General features: G+C 51.8%; 4 protein-coding genes across 6 annotated transcripts; 3 read left to right on the top strand and 1 right to left on the bottom strand.

Moving 5' to 3' along the window:
• Positions 1–8335: 8335 nt before the first annotated feature.
• On the top strand, positions 8336–10075 carry IUM83_06272 (outer membrane protein PmpB; the record flags this gene model as incomplete). The annotated part of the gene is made up of 7 exons (XM_067930463.1): positions 8336–8433; positions 8504–8676; positions 8749–8972; positions 9058–9100; positions 9172–9292; positions 9370–9473; positions 9549–10075. 7 exons carry the CDS (start codon positions 8336–8338, stop codon positions 10073–10075), a joined length of 1290 nt encoding a protein of 429 aa, XP_067800264.1.
• A 140-nt stretch (positions 10076–10215) lies between these two features.
• IUM83_06271 (Structural maintenance of chromosomes protein) lies at positions 10216–13911 on the bottom strand (the record flags this gene model as incomplete). Of its 2 annotated transcripts, XM_067930461.1 has the most annotated exons (4): positions 10216–10568; positions 10636–11698; positions 11776–12326; positions 12435–13911. In XM_067930461.1, the coding sequence occupies 4 exons, from the start codon at positions 13909–13911 to the stop codon at positions 10216–10218; spliced, it is 3444 nt and encodes a 1147-aa protein (XP_067800266.1). The 2 variants fall into 2 exon arrangements, with proteins under 2 accessions (XP_067800266.1, XP_067800265.1); XM_067930462.1 differs by having other exon boundaries at positions 11776–13911.
• Positions 13912–14090: 179 nt separating this feature from the next.
• On the top strand, positions 14091–18523 carry IUM83_06270 (uncharacterized protein; the record flags this gene model as incomplete). 2 transcript variants are annotated; one of them, XM_067930459.1, is made up of 15 exons in its annotated part: positions 14091–14146; positions 14220–14604; positions 14670–14714; positions 14778–14862; positions 14934–15047; positions 15113–15173; positions 15247–15444; positions 16813–16963; positions 17035–17195; positions 17264–17358; positions 17432–17518; positions 17603–17736; positions 17800–18050; positions 18130–18205; positions 18296–18523. In XM_067930459.1, the coding sequence occupies 15 exons, from the start codon at positions 14091–14093 to the stop codon at positions 18521–18523; spliced, it is 2127 nt and encodes a 708-aa protein (XP_067800267.1). The 2 variants fall into 2 exon arrangements, with proteins under 2 accessions (XP_067800267.1, XP_067800268.1); XM_067930460.1 differs by having other exon boundaries at positions 18127–18205.
• Positions 18524–19015: 492 nt separating this feature from the next.
• On the top strand, positions 19016–20440 carry IUM83_06269 (protein transporter Sec61 subunit alpha; the record flags this gene model as incomplete). The annotated part of the gene is made up of 1 exon (XM_067930458.1): positions 19016–20440. One exon carries the CDS (start codon positions 19016–19018, stop codon positions 20438–20440), a length of 1425 nt encoding a protein of 474 aa, XP_067800436.1.
• Positions 20441–20502: the final 62 nt, after the last annotated feature.

The raw sequence follows: 20502 nt of genomic DNA, 5'->3' as shown, positions 1-20502 counted from the left end.
CAACATGTCTTATTCGACTTTGGAAGATTTTCCAGTGGGAAGCACTGGTGGCGGCAGGAGGTTGACAGAAATTTCTCATCGACGATTACAGACTTCGGGGAACTTTTCCAATGTTCTGGTGGGGGGTATGGATTCAGAAACATTATATGGACTACAGATTCGACCTATCAGCAGTTACGCTAGCGGTGAAATCTCCTCTTCCTTCGCTGTTGCAACAAGTGTTCCAACCATCCCAAGTGCACCGGTAGATCTCAGTTGCGACAGCGTTACGGGTGGATCGGTTTCGCTTTCATGGGGAGAACCGGTTGATTTTGGAGGAATTTCTCTAACTGGGTATTCATTGTACATTTTCAACGTCTCGGCAAGTGGCCCGTTCATCAATGTTAGCAATGACCTGCAAACAGAGAGTATAACCATTTACGGGTTGAAGCCGAGCTCAATGTACTGGGCTTACGTTGTCGCGTCGAATGACATCGGAACATCGCCTCCAACTGCTGTCACCCCGTTCACAACCCCAACCGTCACCCCACCCAGTCCTCCCCGAAATCTCCAAATTCTTTCGGTGGGGTTTGATTCTATTGCGTGTGAGTGGGAAACCCCGAACGATGCTGGTGGAGACATAATTAATGGCTTCGTTGTCACTGCGAACGAGACGGATTTATTAGCAGAGCCCATAGAACTTCCAGTGTATGGCATGTCTGCTGTCTTGTCTGGACTCAAATCAAGCACGTCATACTCGATTTCTGTGGTACGTGGTCGGTGCTTTACATTTAAAGTTATTATTTTTAACATTTGTCGGTACAGATAGCACTCAACACCCTTGGCGACCCCAGCCCGTCCAGCGTGACCAGATACGTTAAAACTTCATCTGGTGCAAACATCGTATCAGTGCCACAGATTGGATGCGGTAAGCAACGTTAAAACGTTCGGAGCTTGTGACATTTGTTTTGTTTTGTTTTGCTGATGCTCCGTTTCTCTTCGTTGATAACAGTGTCGGTCAACTCAGTAGAGCTCTTTTGGTATCCATATCCTGCTGCTATGTCCTACCACGTTTTTCGTGACGGAGCGGATATTGGCACAACAACGAGCTCGACCTATACAGATTCTGGGGAGTTCTCTTCACTGACATCATACACAGTTCAGACTTCCTCTTTGGCTGGTCCGAGTGAATCCGTCAACGTGACGACAATAGATCCACTCCACACCTCTGCTGACGTTCGTTGCCAAGGAAAATCGGGTCATATTATCGAGCTCGACTACGCAAACAACGTCAGTAAGCAGTGGGTTATTGATCCGACGTCTCGATATTCCTACATCACTCTCAAGGTAAACAGCTAACACACCGGGATGTAATGTATGGCTGCAACTAACTTCTCTTTTGTTCTGTAGTTTTCCTCATTCGCGCTAGAGTGCGATCACGATTTTGTGGAAATTTTTGACGATGTATCGAACGTAAGCTTGTGGAGGGGGGGTTGTGTGCGAACTGGGCGCTTTGTCTTTCTAGCTGAAAGTTCGGTCATTGTAAAATTTTCAAGTGATGACAGCGTTACCCAGAAGGGGTTCGAACTGACGTATGAGGTAGATGGCGATTCAGGAAGTACACGCATTGCGCCTCCAGGAGGGGCGTTGGTGTGTTCAGGCCATGGTCGCAGTCAAAGCGATGGCACCTGCAAGTGCAGCGTCGGCTTTACTGGTGAAGGCTGCAACAATCGAATTGTTTGCTGCTCAGATCCTAGTCGATGTCACCATCCGGTTTGTGATATGGACCCCACAGACGTTATCGTGGTGTCAGGGGAGTTCGGCGATGACGTCCAAGGAACCGGTCAAATGATGAATGCAAGTGAAAAGGGAACGGCCTCAAAAGCGGTCAAAACGCTTTCTCGCGCTGTGGCGTTAAGTAGGCGTGAAAGTGCTATTTTCATTTACCCTGGGTCATATTCCGGCGTGGCGAACCGAAATCTGACAATTAGCTCCTCGAATCTGACAATTACCACCTTGAAAGGGCCGTTTTGGACAAGCATCGATTGCGAACAGTCGTCACGTTTTGCGCTGAGCACGTCCTCGATCTTTGTAGTCGACGGTCTTACCTTGCAGAACTGTATTGCGGTGGATGGGGGCGTTTTCAGTATCACAGATGGTGATTTTAGTGGTACAAATATGCTCATCACTTCTTCAAGAGCGGTGGGAAGGGGTGGTGCACTGTATGCAAGCCGTAGCAACGTCACTCTAGACCAAGTGCGTTTGGTGCAGATCTCAGCTGGTACCGAAGGCGGGGCCCTGTATTTTGAGGACTCATATGTCACCATGATTTCTTCCAACGTGACACAAAGTGTCGCTCGTCGTGGTGGAGCGGTAGCTTTGAGAGGTATTAACTCTCTGTTAACATCTGATAGCGCCTTTGAAAATAACAACGCAACAGAAAGTGGAGGCGGGGGCTACGTTAATGGTAATATCTCGTTTGATGGTGTTCTGCTGGTGGGAAATAAAGCACCAAACGGAGGTGGTCTCGCAATGGATAACGGAATTCTGACGATGAAGAACTGCATCATTGAGAGCAATAGCGCCGCGATAGCTGGCGGAGGCTTGCTTCTCAGCAGCACGTCGACAGTTGTCGCCACAGCTACGTCTATCCATATTAATGATGCTGGTACAACTGGCGGTGGTGTCTACGCTTCTGGTATCATCAATGTTTCCTTTGACACGCAATTCACTCACCCTTCTACAATCATGGGGAACACAGCACGTAAGTACATAGTTTTGCTTGATCCAGTTGCATTCTGTGTATGCTTACTAATTTTGGTTTGTAGTGCATGGAGCTGGAATGTATATTTTCGAGTCGAATGCAACATTTCGAGGTATTGAAGTGAAAAATGGATACGCAAACGAATCTGCTGGTGGAATCGCGATTGTAGGTAGTACTGTCGGGTGGTCAGATGTCCTAGTTGAAGGGAACGGAGCTTTGGAGGGAGGTGGTCTAGTGCTGCTGAACAACTCACTTTTGACGTGTCAAGGACCTGTCAATCTTACAGACAATCTCGCTGACGATGGAGGCGCTATCTGGATGAATTCAAGCACCATGACAGGCGTCTTAGGAACCCGCTGCTTTGCTAACAACGCGACCAAGACTGGCGGCTCCATATTTGTTACCGGGAACTCTACCGTGGAAAATGTGGTGCAAACCTCGAGCAAAGCCCCGCGTGGAGGGTGCTTGTATATGAAGAATGCAACGCTCTCCCTCGCTGGATCCAAGCTTACAAACTGTTCGGCAGACGTGTCTGGAGGTGGGATCTGGGTGGAGGATAGTAACGTTACAGTGCATGATGTCTCCGTGGACTTGAGCACAGCCCCGGATGGAGGTGGTCTATTTGCTAGTTCAAGTTTTATTTATGGCGATATGACAATTCAATCTTGCGTCGGAGATTATTACGGAGGAGGGATGTATTTAACAGGGGCCACGACTATCACTGGAGTTGACGCTGCCAATTGTACAGCGGCAGAAGGAGGGGCTGCATTCGCAGTGGACTCGCACCTCGTCATCGACAGAAGCAACCTATCGACTTCGAATGCATCTGAAAAAGGAGGCGGTCTCTACGCAACAAACTCTCTTATTAACTTGACGGAATCTCTAGTACGAGAATGCTGGAGTGATTTATTGGGTGGAGGCATTTACCTCGATGCATCGACCATAATGCACGATGGTGTTACTGTCGAGAGCTGCAACGCAACTGATGGAGGCGGCCTTTACTTGAACGAAAGCTTCGTTGTGGGGTTAACTTCGACGTCATCGTCACATATTTCCGATAATCTGGCTACCAGTTCGGGTGGAAACGTTTTTCTTGGCACGAATTCGTCTGTTGAGAAACTGGTTGTATCCTTAGGGAAAGCTGACCATGGCGGTGGTATCTATCTTAATGGCAATACGGCAACAATAAGTGGGTGTTCGGTCGTGAGCAACTCAGCCACGTCTGGTGGAGGATTGTTTATCCAAGCCAACTCGATTTGCGTGTTGACAGACTCAGCTATTTCGATGAATTTAGCCACGGAGTATGGTGGCGGCATCAGTGTCCTTGGCTCAACTATCACTCACGAAGGGCTTTCGATCATTTCTAACACCGCTCCATCGGGCGGTGGAGTATTTGTAACAGGGATATCACACATCACAAAACAAAATGACACTTCCTCACGAGCGCTTATACAAAACAATACTGCAGGATTGGCTGAGTCGGCCACGGGAATTGGTGGAGGAGTTTATATTGCATCACAAAGCCACGTGGGTATCCGTGGGCTTGACCTCCTCGAAGGCTCCGCTGACGAAGGGGCTGGGGTGTTCGTTGATAGCGCAGAACTTGTTCTGAACGACACATTGATACAAAATGGAAGTGCGTCCTATGGAGGCGGCTTGTGTATGGCGTCTGTCAGCACCGTCAAAATGTGGAACTGCTCGTTTATAAGGAACCACGCATCCCAGTCGGGGGGTGCCATCCAATCTAGCGGAAGCGAAGGTATCAGCAACATTCTGAATCTAAACAACTGTTCACTTGTCAGCAACACGGCTAGCATTTCTGCAGGAGGTATAAGTCTTTCAACGACAAACGTCACTGGCTCAGACAACATTCTGAGGGAAAATATTGCGGGTAACTCTTCTGGTGGGGGTATTGCCTTTCTCAATCGAGGATCAGCAACTCTTCTTAACTGGAAGCTCGTCAACAATACTGTTGAAAATAACGCCACTGGACGAGGTGGTTCGATTTTCATCACGAGTGGTGCGACCGTCTCACTAACAGACTCGCACATTGTGAGCAACGAGAACGCTACAAGGATGTTAACCGGCGGTCTCGTGTACGTTGAAAACGTAGGATCTGTTTTAACCGTCGTCAACTCAACGTTGGAGTTTGGACAGTCGTATTATGGTGGGCTGATTTACTCCGTAGATGCCTCTGTGCACATACGAAATTCGACCTTGCACCGGGGGTATGCATTTAACTTCGGTGCTGGGATTTTTGCGGTGACGACACTGCTGGACATCTCCGAATGCATTTTCTATGACAACTTCGCTTTCTATGGTGGAGGTGGGATTTTTATAGAAGACGGAGGCGAGTTGACAGTCAGCAACTCTTTCTTTGATTCCAATGCCGTAAAGGATAGTGGTGGCGCTATATATTTAAACGCTGGAGCGTCGATGAGATGCGTCATATCCGATTCAAATTTCACGCGTAACACGAACGCCGGCCCTGGGTCAACGATTTTCGTCGGTAGAAAAAATTATGCATCTCTGACTGGCTGCTTCATTTACGGTAATGGTGGGGAATCTACCGACGGAGGGTCTCTTAGCGTGATCGATGCAGTTGTAGACATCGACAAGTCGATATTTGAATCAAACACTGCGACAAAAGGAGCTGCAATCCAGATCAGCCGATCGGCCAACATTTCGGTGACAGATACAACGATACGAAGTAATCATGCTACTATCGAAGGGGGTGCCCTACATGCTTCTATCAGAGCGGTTGCGAGGTTTAAAAACTCGATGATTGAAAGAAATGTCGCTCTTGAAGGGGGCGCCGTATATGGAATGGGATCATCGAACATAATATTTACGGGTACCAACTTCACAGAGAATAATGCTAGCTCGTTTGGAGGTGCAATCTCCATGAGGGGAAGTGCACTATTGACTGCAATGGACAACATGTTTGAGAGCAACAGCGCCTACACCGGCGGTGCGATCTGTATTCAAGAAAACGCATCTCTTTCAGTCACAAACAGTATTTTTCAAGAGAATAGAGCCGTTGACTTTGGCGCAGGGGTTTACATTAACAAGGAAACGGAGACAGAGACACAAACAGTTATCTGCACGACGTCCAGATTTGGATATCATTCGGCTGTAGCTGGGAAAGATATTTACTGGGTCTACTATCCGTGGTTTTCGTTCAGCTGTACCGCGTGCACCACGCTTACAGGAAGCAAGATCATCCAAATAGCCACTAGTGCTATGACTATTACAACTGGATGGTGGCCAACTAACGTTACGAGTGGAGTGAGTCTCGGAGTTAAACTATCGACGAACTCAAGCTCCGACTCTCTGACGTCGACAACTACTCGAAGGCTGGTTACGTCTTCTTCATCATCGCCCTCGTCGGATTCGACGACAGCGACGTCAACGAGCTTAAATGCAAGCTTAATCCAGCCTAACTCAACTGTACTTTGGCCCACCGTCGTAGTGCGCGATTATTATGGTGCAATTGCAAGCTATGACAACGTGACGCGCTGTCGGGCTGCACTAGCGAGCGATGAAACTGCTTACTTTACTTTCGACCCGGCAACGTGGATTGCCAACGACGGAGGATACATCGTCTTTGAAGGTGCAGAGGTGTTCTCTGGCTTCCGAGATACCCCTTATCAGCTGAATGTTAGCTGTACACTCTCGCCAGTGATCGATTCGCCAATTCTAGTCAGCATCACGGTTGACAAGTGCAACCCTGGCTATGAAAACATTCGTGGGTACGTTCGCTACTACAGACTAATACTACGAACTATTGTTGTTGCTGCTGTGTCCCTTAATGTACTTGTGTTTGTATGGTATGTGCTAGAATTTGTAAACCCTGTGTGAAAGGGATGTATAGGTAAGCGTTCTGTGCATTACATTGACCAGTCTCATAATTGTGTTGTTCCTTGACGTTTACTTGCCCTAGTTTGGACGGAGGAAAGTGCTTTTTGTGCCCTGCAGGCGCTACCTGTGAAGGAAAAGATGACAGCGGGACGACAATTGGGGTTGTGTTCCCTCAGCGACAGATGGGATATTTCCTGACGAAGACTCGCTTCACTTACGCCAAGTCCAACTGTGATGACCCCGATACATGGCCATCCGACGACCCGTGCAAGTCGGTTAATCAGACCAACCTTGCTGATATCCTTCTCAATTGCTCAGACGCAGATGATTTTGGCAAATTTTGGGACCGAAACCGAATCTTCTCCTGCCTCTCAGGAAATGAGTATTATGCGTGTGATGTAAGGGCTTTGTTGATCGATGGTAGTAGTATTGCCGCACTACTGATGTTGGTTTTACCCATACTATTTGTTATAAATGCACCCCTAGACAAATGCAGCGTGTGTCGAAGCGCCGAACGTCTCAGTCAGCACGGCATCAGCTCAATCGGCAGACCAGTGCGCCGTTGGATATACGGGCGTCGTGTGTGCCACCTGCGCGGATGGTTATTACAAGGGGTCTAGTGGGGTGTGCAAGAGTACGTGCCCACATAGTCTATTCGCGGTTCTGCGTTGGATGACTCAAGTTTTTTTTTTGCAGTTTGCCACGATCCCAACGACCCTGCAGTTGGCCGAACTACACACCTGTTAGCTTTGCTACCTATAGTTTTTGCGGTTGCTGCGCTAGTGGTCCTCTGTTACCTTTTCTCAAACGCAGCTGAACAGCGCGTAGTGAACCATGCACAAGCTGCTAAACGATTCCAGATTTACAGTAGCCAATCGCGGTCGCGAGCACTGTTACTGGCAGCAAAGGCCGGCATTCAACGAAATGTCCTCGCGATGATGCAAGCAATAGTGAAGCGCACAAGGTTAGGAAAGGATATTACGTCGCTCCTTTTCCGGATTGAGCCTACACATGTTCACGTCCCAGCATGGCGACCCGAGAAATTCAAAATTATGCTGGGGTTCTTTCAGATCATGGGTAGCTTCAAGGAAGTATACGAGATTCCGTGGCCAGACGACATGAGTCGTCTAATGGATATCTGTTCACTGGCGGACTTCAATTTCGTGGACACGACTGCCGCCGAGTGTTTATTCAGGCGCGATTACTTCACGAATTATCGGTAAGCCGCTTGTTTTAGTTATCTAATCATTACCACGTTTATCTAACAAATTCGTTGCCCACAGCCTAGCGTTGTTTGCGCTACTTGGAATGCTGGCACTTGTGGTTTTGGTTACGTTTTGGGGCATTTTGAAATATCGCGTCAAACTGTCAACGCTACCGCGACACTGCGTGAGCTGTGGCCTTCCTGTTTTCACCTTAGAACATCGTCAACCAACAGTTCTAGCGCGACGTGCGACGTTGCTGGCTAAACTCAAGTTGGAGCAGAAGACGAGGCCCGAATGTGCTGAAAAGAAAGCCGAGTCAAGTTTACGCGCACGGCTGAAGTTAAACTTTTCGAGCTTCTGGATGTTTTCGAATCAAGCATTTGAAAGCGCAAACTCATGGCGAGTTGTGAAATTAGTTGTACGTGCACTGAATTGGGTAGATCGAATGACCCAACTCCCGGCTTCAATATCGAAACACAAGCCACGATGCCCCACGTCACAGCGCATCAAAAACGAGGTCCGGGACATGGTCGTGCACAGCAATATTCGACTTTGGCGCGCCCGTGTCTGGATGCGCCTCTACTACAAGGCCTACCAAAACAGGTGTATCAAACTGTTCTTCTGGTAAGTACTTCGGTTTTCATTAAGCCTTTTGGATAGTTGTTGACGACGCTGGTCACCGGTCTTTCTTCAGGGTTTTGCTGCTTTTCTACCCCATGCTGTGCCAGCGCGTGATCGGATCTTTCTACTGCGATGAAGTGGGAGATCACTACTATTTGAGTCTCGATCGCAGCAATCTATGCTATGTGGGTACCTGGTTGTACTACCTCCCTGTCAGCATTACACTTATCGTCTTCTGGGTCATTGGTAGGTGTGGAGCTGTTAGCAGATATATCGTAGCTTCAAAGTTAACGCCTAAATATTCTGTGCTTGCCACAGGAGTCCCACTGCTGTTCTGGGTGATAATAGCAATGAAGAGATCGCGTGGTGTGAGCGATATGCTCCTCCTGATTTCCGATCCATCGCAAGAATCACTAAAGCAACAGTTGCTTATGAAGATGCGGCTTGATATTACTGATCACGGTGAGGTCGCCAACGAAGAACAGATCAAGCTCTTCGAGACTGAAATGCTGGCTCATTTTTTACGCGACAGAAACTTGAACGTATGGGCGCCAATCAGCTTTGGTCGTTCTTCATCTGACTTCCACTTGTCGCGCGTTTACTGATAACCTCACTGCTCTTATGTAGGAACCAAGCACCGTCGCGCAAGTGGGCTTTATCTACCATTCATGTACGTGCATGGAGCTGTCTCTGTCGGTCTACCACCCATTTTGTGTAACCATCTTGTGTCGATATGCACAGATGAAACGCACTTCTGGTGGTTCGAAGTCTGGGACCTCGGTCGCAAGCTCTTGCTGAACTCTGTCATCAGTCTCCTGGCGAAGGCTGGCGCGAATCGGATTATTTGCGGCCTTGTTGTCATGTACGCGTTCATTCGGCTGTTTACACGATTTACTCTGTTGACCCCCGGTTGTTCCTAACAACTTGTGATGTGTTCAGGCTCGTCTATCTCTCCATGATGTTGTTTTACCAGCCGTACCGAGAGCGCTCCGACAGTGCACTTGCTGGAGTGACTAATATCCAGCTCTTCATCACTTTGTTCTGTACGTCGTGTTTTACTGTACATGGTTGGTTGTACTAGCTTACCGATTGCTTGTGGCTGTGGGTGACGCTTGCAGGTGGCTTGATCTTGAAGATGGGGGCTCTGTACCTTGACACGCGCGTGGTTCGACTGGTGACGAGTGCAGCGATCGTTTCAAACATCATGACTTTGATCTATGCTGTCTTCAGCATTCTCAACGAGAAATGCACAGCCTGGAAGATGGCGCGGCGTAGTAGTCGAGAGATTCTCCGCCGCGCGATCGCAACTCATGTCCGGAAACTCTGGCGAGAAGCGTACGGCTACGCTCTCACGGAAGTGTACTTGAGCAAGCCTGAGCCTGGTCCGATGTCGCTTCTGGTGATGAAGGAACTTGCTCGTCGGGAGAAATACCAACAGGAGATGGATGATCTCAATGCCCAATTGGAACTTACCTCGGCGATGTTGCCACCGCTGTCGCCTGACGAGCAGGGGGAGGCGATACTAGCAGCGTCGCAGGTCGACGTCTTTGAAGACGAAGCTACTGCGCCCAACGAGAATGCCGAAGGTACCACAAGAGGCCCGACTAAAGCTGCAGTCTTCGACGATGATACTAACTCCAACTAAGCTGAACAACTGCTGGGAGATATATTGCGATGAATAAGTAGCAAAGACATTACCGTAATCGGTGTATATCAAATCAATGTTTCATCTGTAAACGCTGGTCATCATCCGTCAATTCGACTTCCAGACCACAAATTTAACGCTTACCGAGCCCGGGACTTCGGGACCGTGCGAGTGACCGTGGAAACACCGTCGACAAACTTGGTCCGGAAAACAACATTAGCGTTGTTGAACATACCCTCCTTGAGCGACACAACAATGAACTGCGAATGCGAGAAATGCGATCGGATCATCTGGCCAATGTTTTGCGTGTGCGACAAATCCAGAGCGGCATCCACTTCGTCCAGAATGTACATCGGCGCAGGCTTGAAGAGCAGTAGCGACAGGATGAGTGACAGAGCGAGCAATGAGCGCTGGCCACCACTCAGCTCCGTCAAACTCTCTTTCCACACGCCACCAAAGGACACGCGTACTTGGAGGCCATCCAAGATGGTTCCTGGAAACAAAAACCAAATTTCACTCAGTGTGCAATTCAGAAATGCTAACAATGGTTGAAGTCTTACCGTTCGTTGGTGGGTCCAACTTTGCGTGAGTTCCAGGTAGCAGCGTGCCAAAGATGGAGCCGAAGTCCTTGTTCACCTTCACCCATGTTGTCTTGAGGGCCTCGTTTTTCTTTGCGTCGAGCTCCTTGATGACCGATGTAATCTTCTCCTTATCGTTCTCGATAATGTGGCGCTTGTTCATAAGGCCCTGATACTCCTGTTCGGCCTTCTCGATCATGCCCATAACCTTTTTGTTGATTTTCTTCGACAGAGCACCCTGTGTTTCCTTCAGCTCAAGTAGGCGGCGATTGGCGCTCGAGGGGTCCCGCCGCTGGAAGTCATAATCAGTGTGTTCCCTACCAAAGAACTCCTTCTCAGTTTCAATCCACGGGTGCGCCTTCTCTAACTTCTTTACCATCATCTTGGCGTCGCTTTCGTCCTTGGCCATGCGCGAAATTTTGTGCTCCGACTTCTTACGCTCAATTTCGAGATCGCTTTTCTTCTTGGAAAGTGCACTCTGACGAGCACCCAACTCCTTCAGCTGCTGGTCGCATAGGGTCAAGTTGCTACGACGTTCCTCCAACTTTTGCGATGCCTTTTCGTAGGTGTCCTGGATTTCAGCGAGCTTGTTCTCCACCTTTTTTTCCTCTTTACGGAGTGCGGCGAGCTCTTTTTCAATCCCGGAAACGCTTTCGTTATTGCTGGCAAGCTCTTGTTCAGCGGATTCTGATTCAAGCACCAGCTCGGAGAGTTCCTGCTGCGCATTCTTAAGGTGTACACCAATCTTTTGAGTTTCTTTTTTCGCCTCTGCGAAGCGCTTCTCTAGGACACCAATTTTCGACTGGCGCGACTCTTTCAAGTTGGCGATGTCAGCATCTAAACTCTTCACTTCCTTGGTCAGTTGGACAACAGCCTCCTTCTTCGTAATCAGGAGTTCTTTATCCTGAGCGTACTGCTCTTCTGATGCAACAACATCGCGTTCCAATTGAGCAAAAACGCTATCAGCAATGCGCTCGTCAAGCAAGCGGAGCTCGTGCTCCTTTAGTTCTATCTGGTGCTTTAACTGGCGGAAGTGGCCCGAGTCCTAGACAAGGAAAAAGACACATTATTACCACGACAATATGGGGTCACGCAATTTTCATAATTTCATAAGCAACATACCTGCTTCATCCCGTCCAAGGCTCGGGAAGCGTCTTGGAACTCCCTCCTCATTTCACTTAGCTCTCTAGTGCGGTTGATCAGGTGGTGAAGCTTCAGCAGGATTGGGGTGCCGCTGGAGGGTGCGGAGCCACCTTGCAGAGTACCGGCTGGATCATACGAGTCACCGTCGAGAGTCACCGTTCGGACCTTAATGTCTCTGTGGAAAGTGACATTCTTTGCAAGCTCACTTGTTTCACAGATAATGGAAGAGCCGAAAGCGTACTCCATCGCGGGCAGCAAGTCTGGCTTGAAGTGGATCAATTCCATTGCTTCCCACACCTTGCCGCCTTGCTGATCAGCTATCTGTCGGGCTTTATCCATCTTGCGAGGATCAACCGTCTTGCGCGAAATGCGATTAAGTGGAATGATTGTGACGCGGTTCATGAGACGGCCAAACTTGAGAATGTCCTTTGCAGTCTTCTCGTTATCCACCACAATTTGGTACAGCTTGCCGCCAGCAGCGATTTCAAGAGCAAGCGCAGACCACTCGTGCTTGGTCTCCAGGAGGTTGGCTAACACACCCATAACGCTTTCTCGCTGGAAATTGCGGTAGGGGTCCGTGTACTTAAAGTCCAGTCGGGACGACAACCCCGACGAGATCTCATCCACTTCCCTCTCACCTTCCATAATCCGATCCTGTAGCCCGCGCACACGGTCGTGAAGTTGGCGCTCTTCGTCGGGGTTAAATCTGCTAGTGAGCTGGTCAACCTTGCGCTGCATGTGCTCCAGCTCACCAATCTTGCGCTTGCGTTCTTCGTCCATACTGCGGTTGTTCATGCGCGTCTGCTCGATCTCACGGCGCTTGTGCTTAATGCTTTCCTCCGCGTGCTTCAGCCTCAGATTAATCTGCTTAATCGCAGTGTTGCTTTCCTGCAGCTCCCGTTGCTTCGCCGCTAGCCGCTCCGAAAGGGACTCGTCGCTGTCTCCGCTCTGCTCCATACCCGCATTGAGCGCCTGGATCTGGCGCTGGTAGTCGTTCGCCTCGCTCTCCTTGGCGGTATACGTCTCCTCGACCTGGCTGACCTTCTTCTTGGCCTTTTCGATCTCCTTGGCGAGCTTGGCCATGGTCTGCTCCGTCTCGGCTTGCTGCTCGTTCATGCCGGCCTCCGCCTTGGCCTGCTGCTCGATGGACGCCTTGCAGTGCTTGAGCTTGGTGGTGAACTTGACGACCTCCTTGCCGATCTTCTCGACGTCGTCCTTGAGCCGCTGGAACTCCTTGCCCATCTCCTTCTCGCGCTGCTCGTGCAGCGCCTCGATCTCGTCGTCCACGTGCTCCATCTCCTGCGCGATCTGTTCCTCCTGCTCCTTGGCGGCGCGCTGCGCCTGCTGCATCTTCTCGACGTGCTGCGCCGTGTTGGCGAGCGCGTCCTGCGCCTTCTGGAAGTCGTGCGCCACGCAGAAGCGCTGCAGGCGCTCCATCTCCGTGTTGTTGGCCGCCCACTTGAGGTAGTGGGTCTTCTCGGCGCGCAGCTTCTCGAGCGTGGGGGTGATCTCGTTGGCCAGGATGCTGTTGATCTCGTCCACCTTCTTCTCCTTCTTGCCCATGGTCTTGAGCGCCGCCAGCTTCTTGTTCTCGTACATGCGCGTGCCGGCGGCCTCCTCGATCATGCCGAGGATCTCGGGCGGCTTCATGTTGAGCACCTTGGTGATGCGGCCCTGCATGATGAGGAAGTGCGGGTTGTTGACGTTGAGCTGCACCGAGTGGAAGAGGTTCTGCACCTGGCTCACTTGGGCCGTGTGGCCGTTGATCAGGTACTTGTTGCGGCCGCCGATCACGACCTGGCGCGCCACCGAGATCTGCTCGTACTGCTCGTAGCCCACGGGCGACGCGCGCGCGTCCTGGTTGTTGAACACGATGGTCACGCTGGCCTTGGTCACGCCCGCCTGGCCCTGCTTGTACACCAGCTCCTGCAGGTTGTTGGCGCGCACCTGCGACAGGTTCGTGATGCCCAGCACGAAGCAGATGGCGTCCAGCACGTTCGACTTGCCGCTGCCGTTCAGCCCCGTGATGGCGTTGAAGCGCGGGTCGAAGCCGCTCACCACCGTGCGCGTCGCGTACGACTTGAAGCCGTCCAGGACGATCTCCTCGATGTGCATGGCTTGGGCTCGGCTTCCTCTCCTTCCTCTCGGCTTGGCGCGCGTTCGGTCAGAAACGTTTCTAACCAAAGGTAGAAGCGTTTCTACCATTTCTAATCGGTTAGAAACATTTCTACCCTTTCTACCGTTTAGAAACGTCAGAGTGTGTGCAAAGTTGAAGCTGCGCGCGAGCCGGCGCCATGTCGGCCGAGTACGCGGCGCGGATGGAGGTGCTGCAGCGCCGGCGCGAGGAGCTGTGCGTGCTGGATGGCGGCGATACTGTGGCGTAGGTGCGGGGCCTGGCTGACGCGCGACGTCTTCTGTGGCAGGACGGCGCAGCGGCAGGCGGTGGAGAAGCGGATGGCGCTGCGGGAGGCCACGGCCGCCGAGTTCAGCGCCGTGGCGCTGCAGAGCTGCCGCCAGAAGTGGAAGACGCAGCGCAACGCAGCGCTGGCCGCCCAGAAGCGCAACGACGAGCTCGTGCGCTCGCTGCGGGAGGCGCAGCGCCAGGTGCACGACGCGTGCGCGCGGCTGCAGGGCGACCAGTCCCGCTGCGGCGCGCTGCTGGCGCAGGAGAAGGCGCGGTACAACCGCCGCGTCGAGCAGGTGTTCCCGGCGTGGCAGGAGCAGCTGCAGCGCCAGCGCGTGCTGAGGCTCAGAGAGCTCGAGGACAAGAAGAGGGCCGTGGAGAGACGGAGATACCTGGCCAAGAAGGTGCTTGCTGCTGCTGGTGGGGGGGGGGGGGATGCCGGATGCTGACGGTGGTGGCTGCTTGACAGAGCTTCGAGAAGGAGCAGACGCTGGACGACCTGATCCGGAAGACGGTGCGCTGGCTGTGGTGGTGAACGGGTGCACTTTGGTTGATAATGTCTGTGTGTTTTCTTTAGCGCCATGAAGTTAAGATGGCGGAGAACTTGGAGCAGAACGAGCTGTACGAGAGAGAGCTGCTGCGCACACAGAGCACAAACCAAGGTAAATCTCGCTGTGTATGGTGCTTCGGGGAGGTTCGCATTGTTTCGGCTAACGATTACCTTGATTGGCAGCCAAGGAGGTTGATCAGAGTATCCGCGAGGTGGCGCTGGAGGCGAGAAGTTACCTCCAGCAACAAGCAGCGAAACACTTAGAAGTGATGCCTGAACTGGACGAGGAGCTTGCTGGTACGGGCGGATTGCCGTGGGTTGTAGAGGAACACATACTAACAAAACCCTGTTCTTTGGCGTAGAAAAACTATCTGAAACGTTCTCCCCGCGAAATACACTACGTGCTCTACGAGAAGGCAGCAGGTTTGGATATCATCGCTGAAGCAACCTGAACTCACACAACTGTTACTGACGAACATCCATTCTACCCGTCTAGCTCATTTGCCTTCGAGGAGAACCAGCAATACGAAGAAGAGAAACCTGCACGCCAGATCCGAGTGGAGATTCCAGCTCGGATGAACTCGGCTACGCGGCCGTACTTCCCGGACGTTAACCAACAAAACCCGAATCAAGCCTTTTACTATACTGACGACGCGTTTCAAGACGACTATGTTGCTGATGAGATTATACACGAGTTCGATGGTAGACCTGCGCACCCCAATCCCACGAGCACTGAAAGACACCAAGCACCAACGACCACACATTCTCGAAATGAGTACACCATGTTTGAACAAAGCAGTCAACCTGGTTTAATGGCTTCTTATAACCAGCCAATAGCTACTGCATCCAGTAGCTTTGGCACGACAAGTGGGATGTCAGTTTCGCAGACAACGTCTGACTCCAGGAACGAACATCAGCTCGCTGCGTCTCCCAGTATTCCTATTCCCATCGCTAGGCACAACGATACAACGCGTGAAAGAATTGAGGTATTGCCAACATTGGTAACTGGAAAGCTAGAGCCCATCCCGGAAGCCAACGAGAAAATAGCGTTAGGTGGAGCAAGTACCCTGATACCAAGCAAGGCAAGTGTTTCTGATCCCGTAGTCAACAGATTACTAGGGAATGAATTTGGTGGTGCAAGTGGTGCGGCGTCCTTCACGAAATTGAATCCCCACATAAGCTCAGCGACTATGCCAACAAGCGCACCAACCAAAATCGAAGAAAATCGCAAAGCAAGCACTCCTGCTACTCCGTACATAACAGTAGCTACAGTTGATGAGTCATTCCAGACCCGGGCGGAAACTGAACCACCTGCCGCTCCAGAACCTTCCAACAACGACATACCCGTCGTACCTCAAGAACAACCAGCTCCTAACGTTCTGGAGTCAATAGAGATTTTGAAAGCAAGTTTTAGCATGGCTGAAGACACTACAAACATCCCCGATGAGGCGTCATTACAGGAATCGCAAGACAAACTTGCCACGCAAGGAGAACCAGGTAATGATCCTACAGCGAATGATACATTTTCTCTTGACGACAAGGGTGACACCTTGCCGAGTGTAACCAGCGTGATAACCCCAGTCCAACCAGAAAGTCAAAGTGACGTCACGACGGACGGTGCATTGTCTTCGAAATGTTCACTTGAGACGAAAGAAGCGCCTACCATAGCAATGGATTTCAGCCGCACTATTGAAGTTGTACCACGTGCATCACTGGTTAGTGAAATTGAAGATGATCATGAGGTGGAAGAAGGCCCGAGCCATGATAAAATGGACAGAATGGACTCTCCCGACACAGTAGAAACAAATCTTTCGATCACAACTACAGCACCAATGCTGGACACTCTTGAAAACCCACCGCCTAAGGAGGCAGAGTCAAGCGTCGACAGAGAGCTTCCAACAGAAGTACCAGAATCTTCTCCATCAGCATCGATTGTTTACACCATAGATTTGTTGGAACCATTTTCACCAGTAGCCTCGACACCAGTCAATGCGCAAAGGACCGAAAACGACATGCTGCTAACAAGCATGCAAAGCGACGATTTTGACTTATCTGCAAACAGCATGAAACCTGTAGCAGAAGTTGAAGAAACGAAGCCAAGCATACCACCTATTGAAGATAAGCTCAAGACACCAGGTGCTACTGGCGTTGTTGACTCTCCTGCAATTCACGCGAGTACCCCGGAAACCCCAGCTCCGGCAGAGTTGGAAGAGGTACTGTTGACTTTGAACAATCATTTCATGCTAGTGCAACTAAACTTACACCCCTTTGATATCATTATTAGACAAGCACTGTATCGATCACAGAAAGATTGTCGCCAGCGGATCGTGTGAAGGCTCTTGCAGCTTTGATTAGCCGAGTGGAGGAAGGTGCAACTGAAGGAGATACGCTGGGTGGATCTACTGACACTGGCTCATCACACGAGTCAAAACGTGAGCTGCTCAAGTAAGTGGGTGGAGTCTGGTGTGCGATTGGGTTTGCCAAATTAATGATCGCGAAATGTCTTTTGCCAGGATGGCGGTGGGAGGACGAAAGGCGCAGATAGCGTTCTTTGGCTCCGACATTTGCTTCGAGCTAATCCTAGATCTCTCGCGAGACCTTGGACCAGGTACGTCGTCTAACTGAAGAACGTAAGATACTTACTTGAAAGGGAAACTACTGATGTTTGCTCCTGTGCACAGTGCTCTTCCCACCAAAAGCATTTGAAGGCATCATGAATGATCAAAAGGTTCGCAAACTTCACCAGAGCAACAAGGAAAAACAACTCGGTAGGCAAATCACTTCCAAAATTGCGGTGATGCGTTCTTTCTTGCTTTCTAATGTGTTGTGTGAGCTGACATATCAATGCACAGATTTGTGGAAAGCATTATCGGGTCATTTGAAGCAAATCGTGCAGCTCAAGGCAATACCTTCGGCTACTGTGGTTGATCTGTTTGTAGCAGCGTTCTTGGCTCACGACCCTGACAACCAGCGCTCGCAGCGAAAGGTATTCACTGTGTACTGTTGAAGCACGCACCTCCAACTATATCACTGACATCTGGCCTTATAGTTACGTGAATTCCTAGGGACCGTGTGCGGAGGTGGTGGCAGTGGCAGCAGGACCCCCAGCCCACGGAAAGAGGCCTCACTTTCCTCTTCGCCGCCATCCCCACCCAAACAAGAGCAACGCTCATCGAGTCCAGAGCCCGCCAAGGCTGACGAGCCTGAAGACCGGATCGGCACCCCGCAGTTGCTGCAAACAGCCTTCCTGCAGCGACAAAGCCCGCCGAAGCCCAAGGTGTTCGGGATCGCATCTTCAAGGTATGTTCTGCATGGTGTGCTTCTGCCAGATGGCCGCACAACACATTGAGTATCTTGTCTGTCTCGTGTTCCCCAGCAGCTTCAAGGACAGGTCGAGCGGATCTTCCGACGTGCTGGCGTCGATGAGCGCGGGCCCCATGAAGCTCTCGCAAAAGGTGCGTTGCGACTGCGGTCGTATATCTATCTATCTATCTATCTATCTCGCTACCGCCGATCCCTCACGTCTCGAAACTCGCTGTGAGCAGTTGATGCGGGGCGGCAAGATGAACGACTATTCCGAGTTCGAGGAGGAGGAGGAGGTGGACCTGCAGAACCTCATTGGCACCAAGTCGGCGTTCTCGTCCGGTGCGTCGTCGAGCTATTCGGCCAGAGGAGGCTCGCACCAGGCCGCCAAGACGCCTCCCACGGGCAAGTCAGCGGCGAAGAAGGCGGCGGCGGTCGAGGAGGAGGACGAGTTCGACGCCGACTTTTAGCATTCGTTCGCGCGCCGCCACCACCGCAACTGGCTGCGCGATCGCACGAGGTGTGCAGTGCCAGCAGCAACAGCGCCAGCAACGTGTCGTCGTATTGCGCACGAAGCGACACGCGGTGCATGTATCCATTCTTCCAGTTTTCAGTCACGACCTCCGCCCGGTTATGCGCGGCTATGCGCTTTCAGCGTCATTATGTAATTACGTCTTTTTACCGACTTTTTACAAGTACCGTAGGTCTGCCTTCAACTCACGCCAATGCCTTCAATGCTCAAACATAGTTGCATCATATATGACAGTTAAATTTTATGCAACTAACCAACATTGCTTAATTGCTTCAAGACAGGGTATAATATTTCGCAAGCGGAAAACAGCGAGCGGCGACGGTACCGCAGGACATACGTGTCGCTCGGGCAGCTCCCCCTCCTCAACGGGACAAGATCCCGCTCATTCCCCAAAGAGTATCAAGAGAGACACTAGGAGAAGAGGAGCACGATGCGCTTCCTGCACCTGATCCGGCCCGTCATGTGCGTGCTGCCCGAGGTGGCGCAGCCCGACCGCAAGATCCCGTTCCGCGAGAAAGTGCTGTGGACGATCATCACGCTCTTCATCTTCCTCGTGTGCTGCCAGATCCCGCTGTACGGCATCCAGACGTCCAAGTCGTCCGACCCGCTCTACTGGATGCGCGTGATCCTGGCCTCCAACCGCGGCACGCTCATGGAGCTGGGCATCAGCCCCATCGTGACCTCGGGCCTCGTCATGCAGCTACTGGCCGGCTCCAAGATGATCGAGGTGGACCAGTCGCTCAAGGAGGACCGCGCGCTGTTCAGCGGCGCGCAGAAGCTCTTCGGCATCCTCATCACGCTCGGCGAGGCCGTGGCCTACGTGGTCTCGGGCATGTACGGCAACATCTCGGACATCGGCGCCTTCAACGCCATCCTGATCATCGTGCAGCTGCTGTGCGCCGGCGTGCTGGTCATCATCCTGGACGAGATGCTGCAGAAGGGCTACGGCCTCGGCTCGGGCATCTCGCTCTTCATCGCCACCAACATCTGCGAGAACATCGTGTGGAAGGCCTTCTCCCCCACGACCATCAACACCGGTCGCGGCACGGAGTTCGAGGGCGCCATCATCGCCTTGTTCCACCTGCTGATCACCCGCTCGGACAAGCTGCGTGCGCTCAAGGAGGCCTTCTACCGCCAGAACCTGCCCAACATCACCAACCTGCTGGCCACCATGTTCGTCTTCGTCGTGGTCATCTACTTCCAGGGCTTCCGCATCGACCTCCCCGTCAAGTACCAGAAGCTGCGCGGCCAGCAGGGCACGTACCCGATCAAGCTCTTCTACACGTCCAACATGCCCATCATCCTGCAGACCGCGCTGGTGTCCAACCTGTACTTCATCTCGCAGCTGCTCTACAAGAAGTTCAGCGGTAACTTCCTCGTGCGCCTGCTCGGCGTGTGGCAGGACGTGGAGGGAAGCGCCGGCCAGACAGTGCCCGTCGGCGGCGCCGCCTACTACATGTCGGCCCCCAGCAACTTCGCGCAGATCATGTACGACCCGCTGCGTTTCGTCATCTACGTCATCTTCATCCTCGGCTCGTGCGCACTCTTCTCCAAGACGTGGATTGAGATCTCGGGCTCCTCGGCTCGTGACGTGGCCAAGCAGCTGCGCGACCAGCAGATGGTCATGAAGGGCCACCGCGACTCGTCCATCGTGCACGTGCTCAACCGCTACATCCCCACGGCCGCTGCCTTCGGCGGCATGTGCATTGGCGCGCTGTCCATGGTCGCTGACCTGCTGGGCGCCATCGGCTCCGGCACCGGTATCCTGCTGGCTGTGACCATCATCTACCAGTACTTTGAGACGTTCGCACGGGAGCAGGCGGAGATGCCGTTCAGCGGCCTCTTCGGCTTCTAAGCGCTCGTCTAGCGAGTTCTCCGCTGCGACGCATCTATAAGTCATCTGGACTTGCAGAGCAG

The sequence above is a fragment of the Phytophthora cinnamomi genome (assembly GCF_018691715.1).
Source record: "Phytophthora cinnamomi strain GKB4 chromosome Unknown Contig1, whole genome shotgun sequence".
Classification (NCBI taxonomy): Eukaryota; Oomycota; class Peronosporomycetes; order Peronosporales; family Peronosporaceae; genus Phytophthora; species Phytophthora cinnamomi.
The sequence above is the reverse complement of the archived record's forward strand: the minus strand, read 5'-3'. Positions and strand labels throughout refer to the sequence as shown.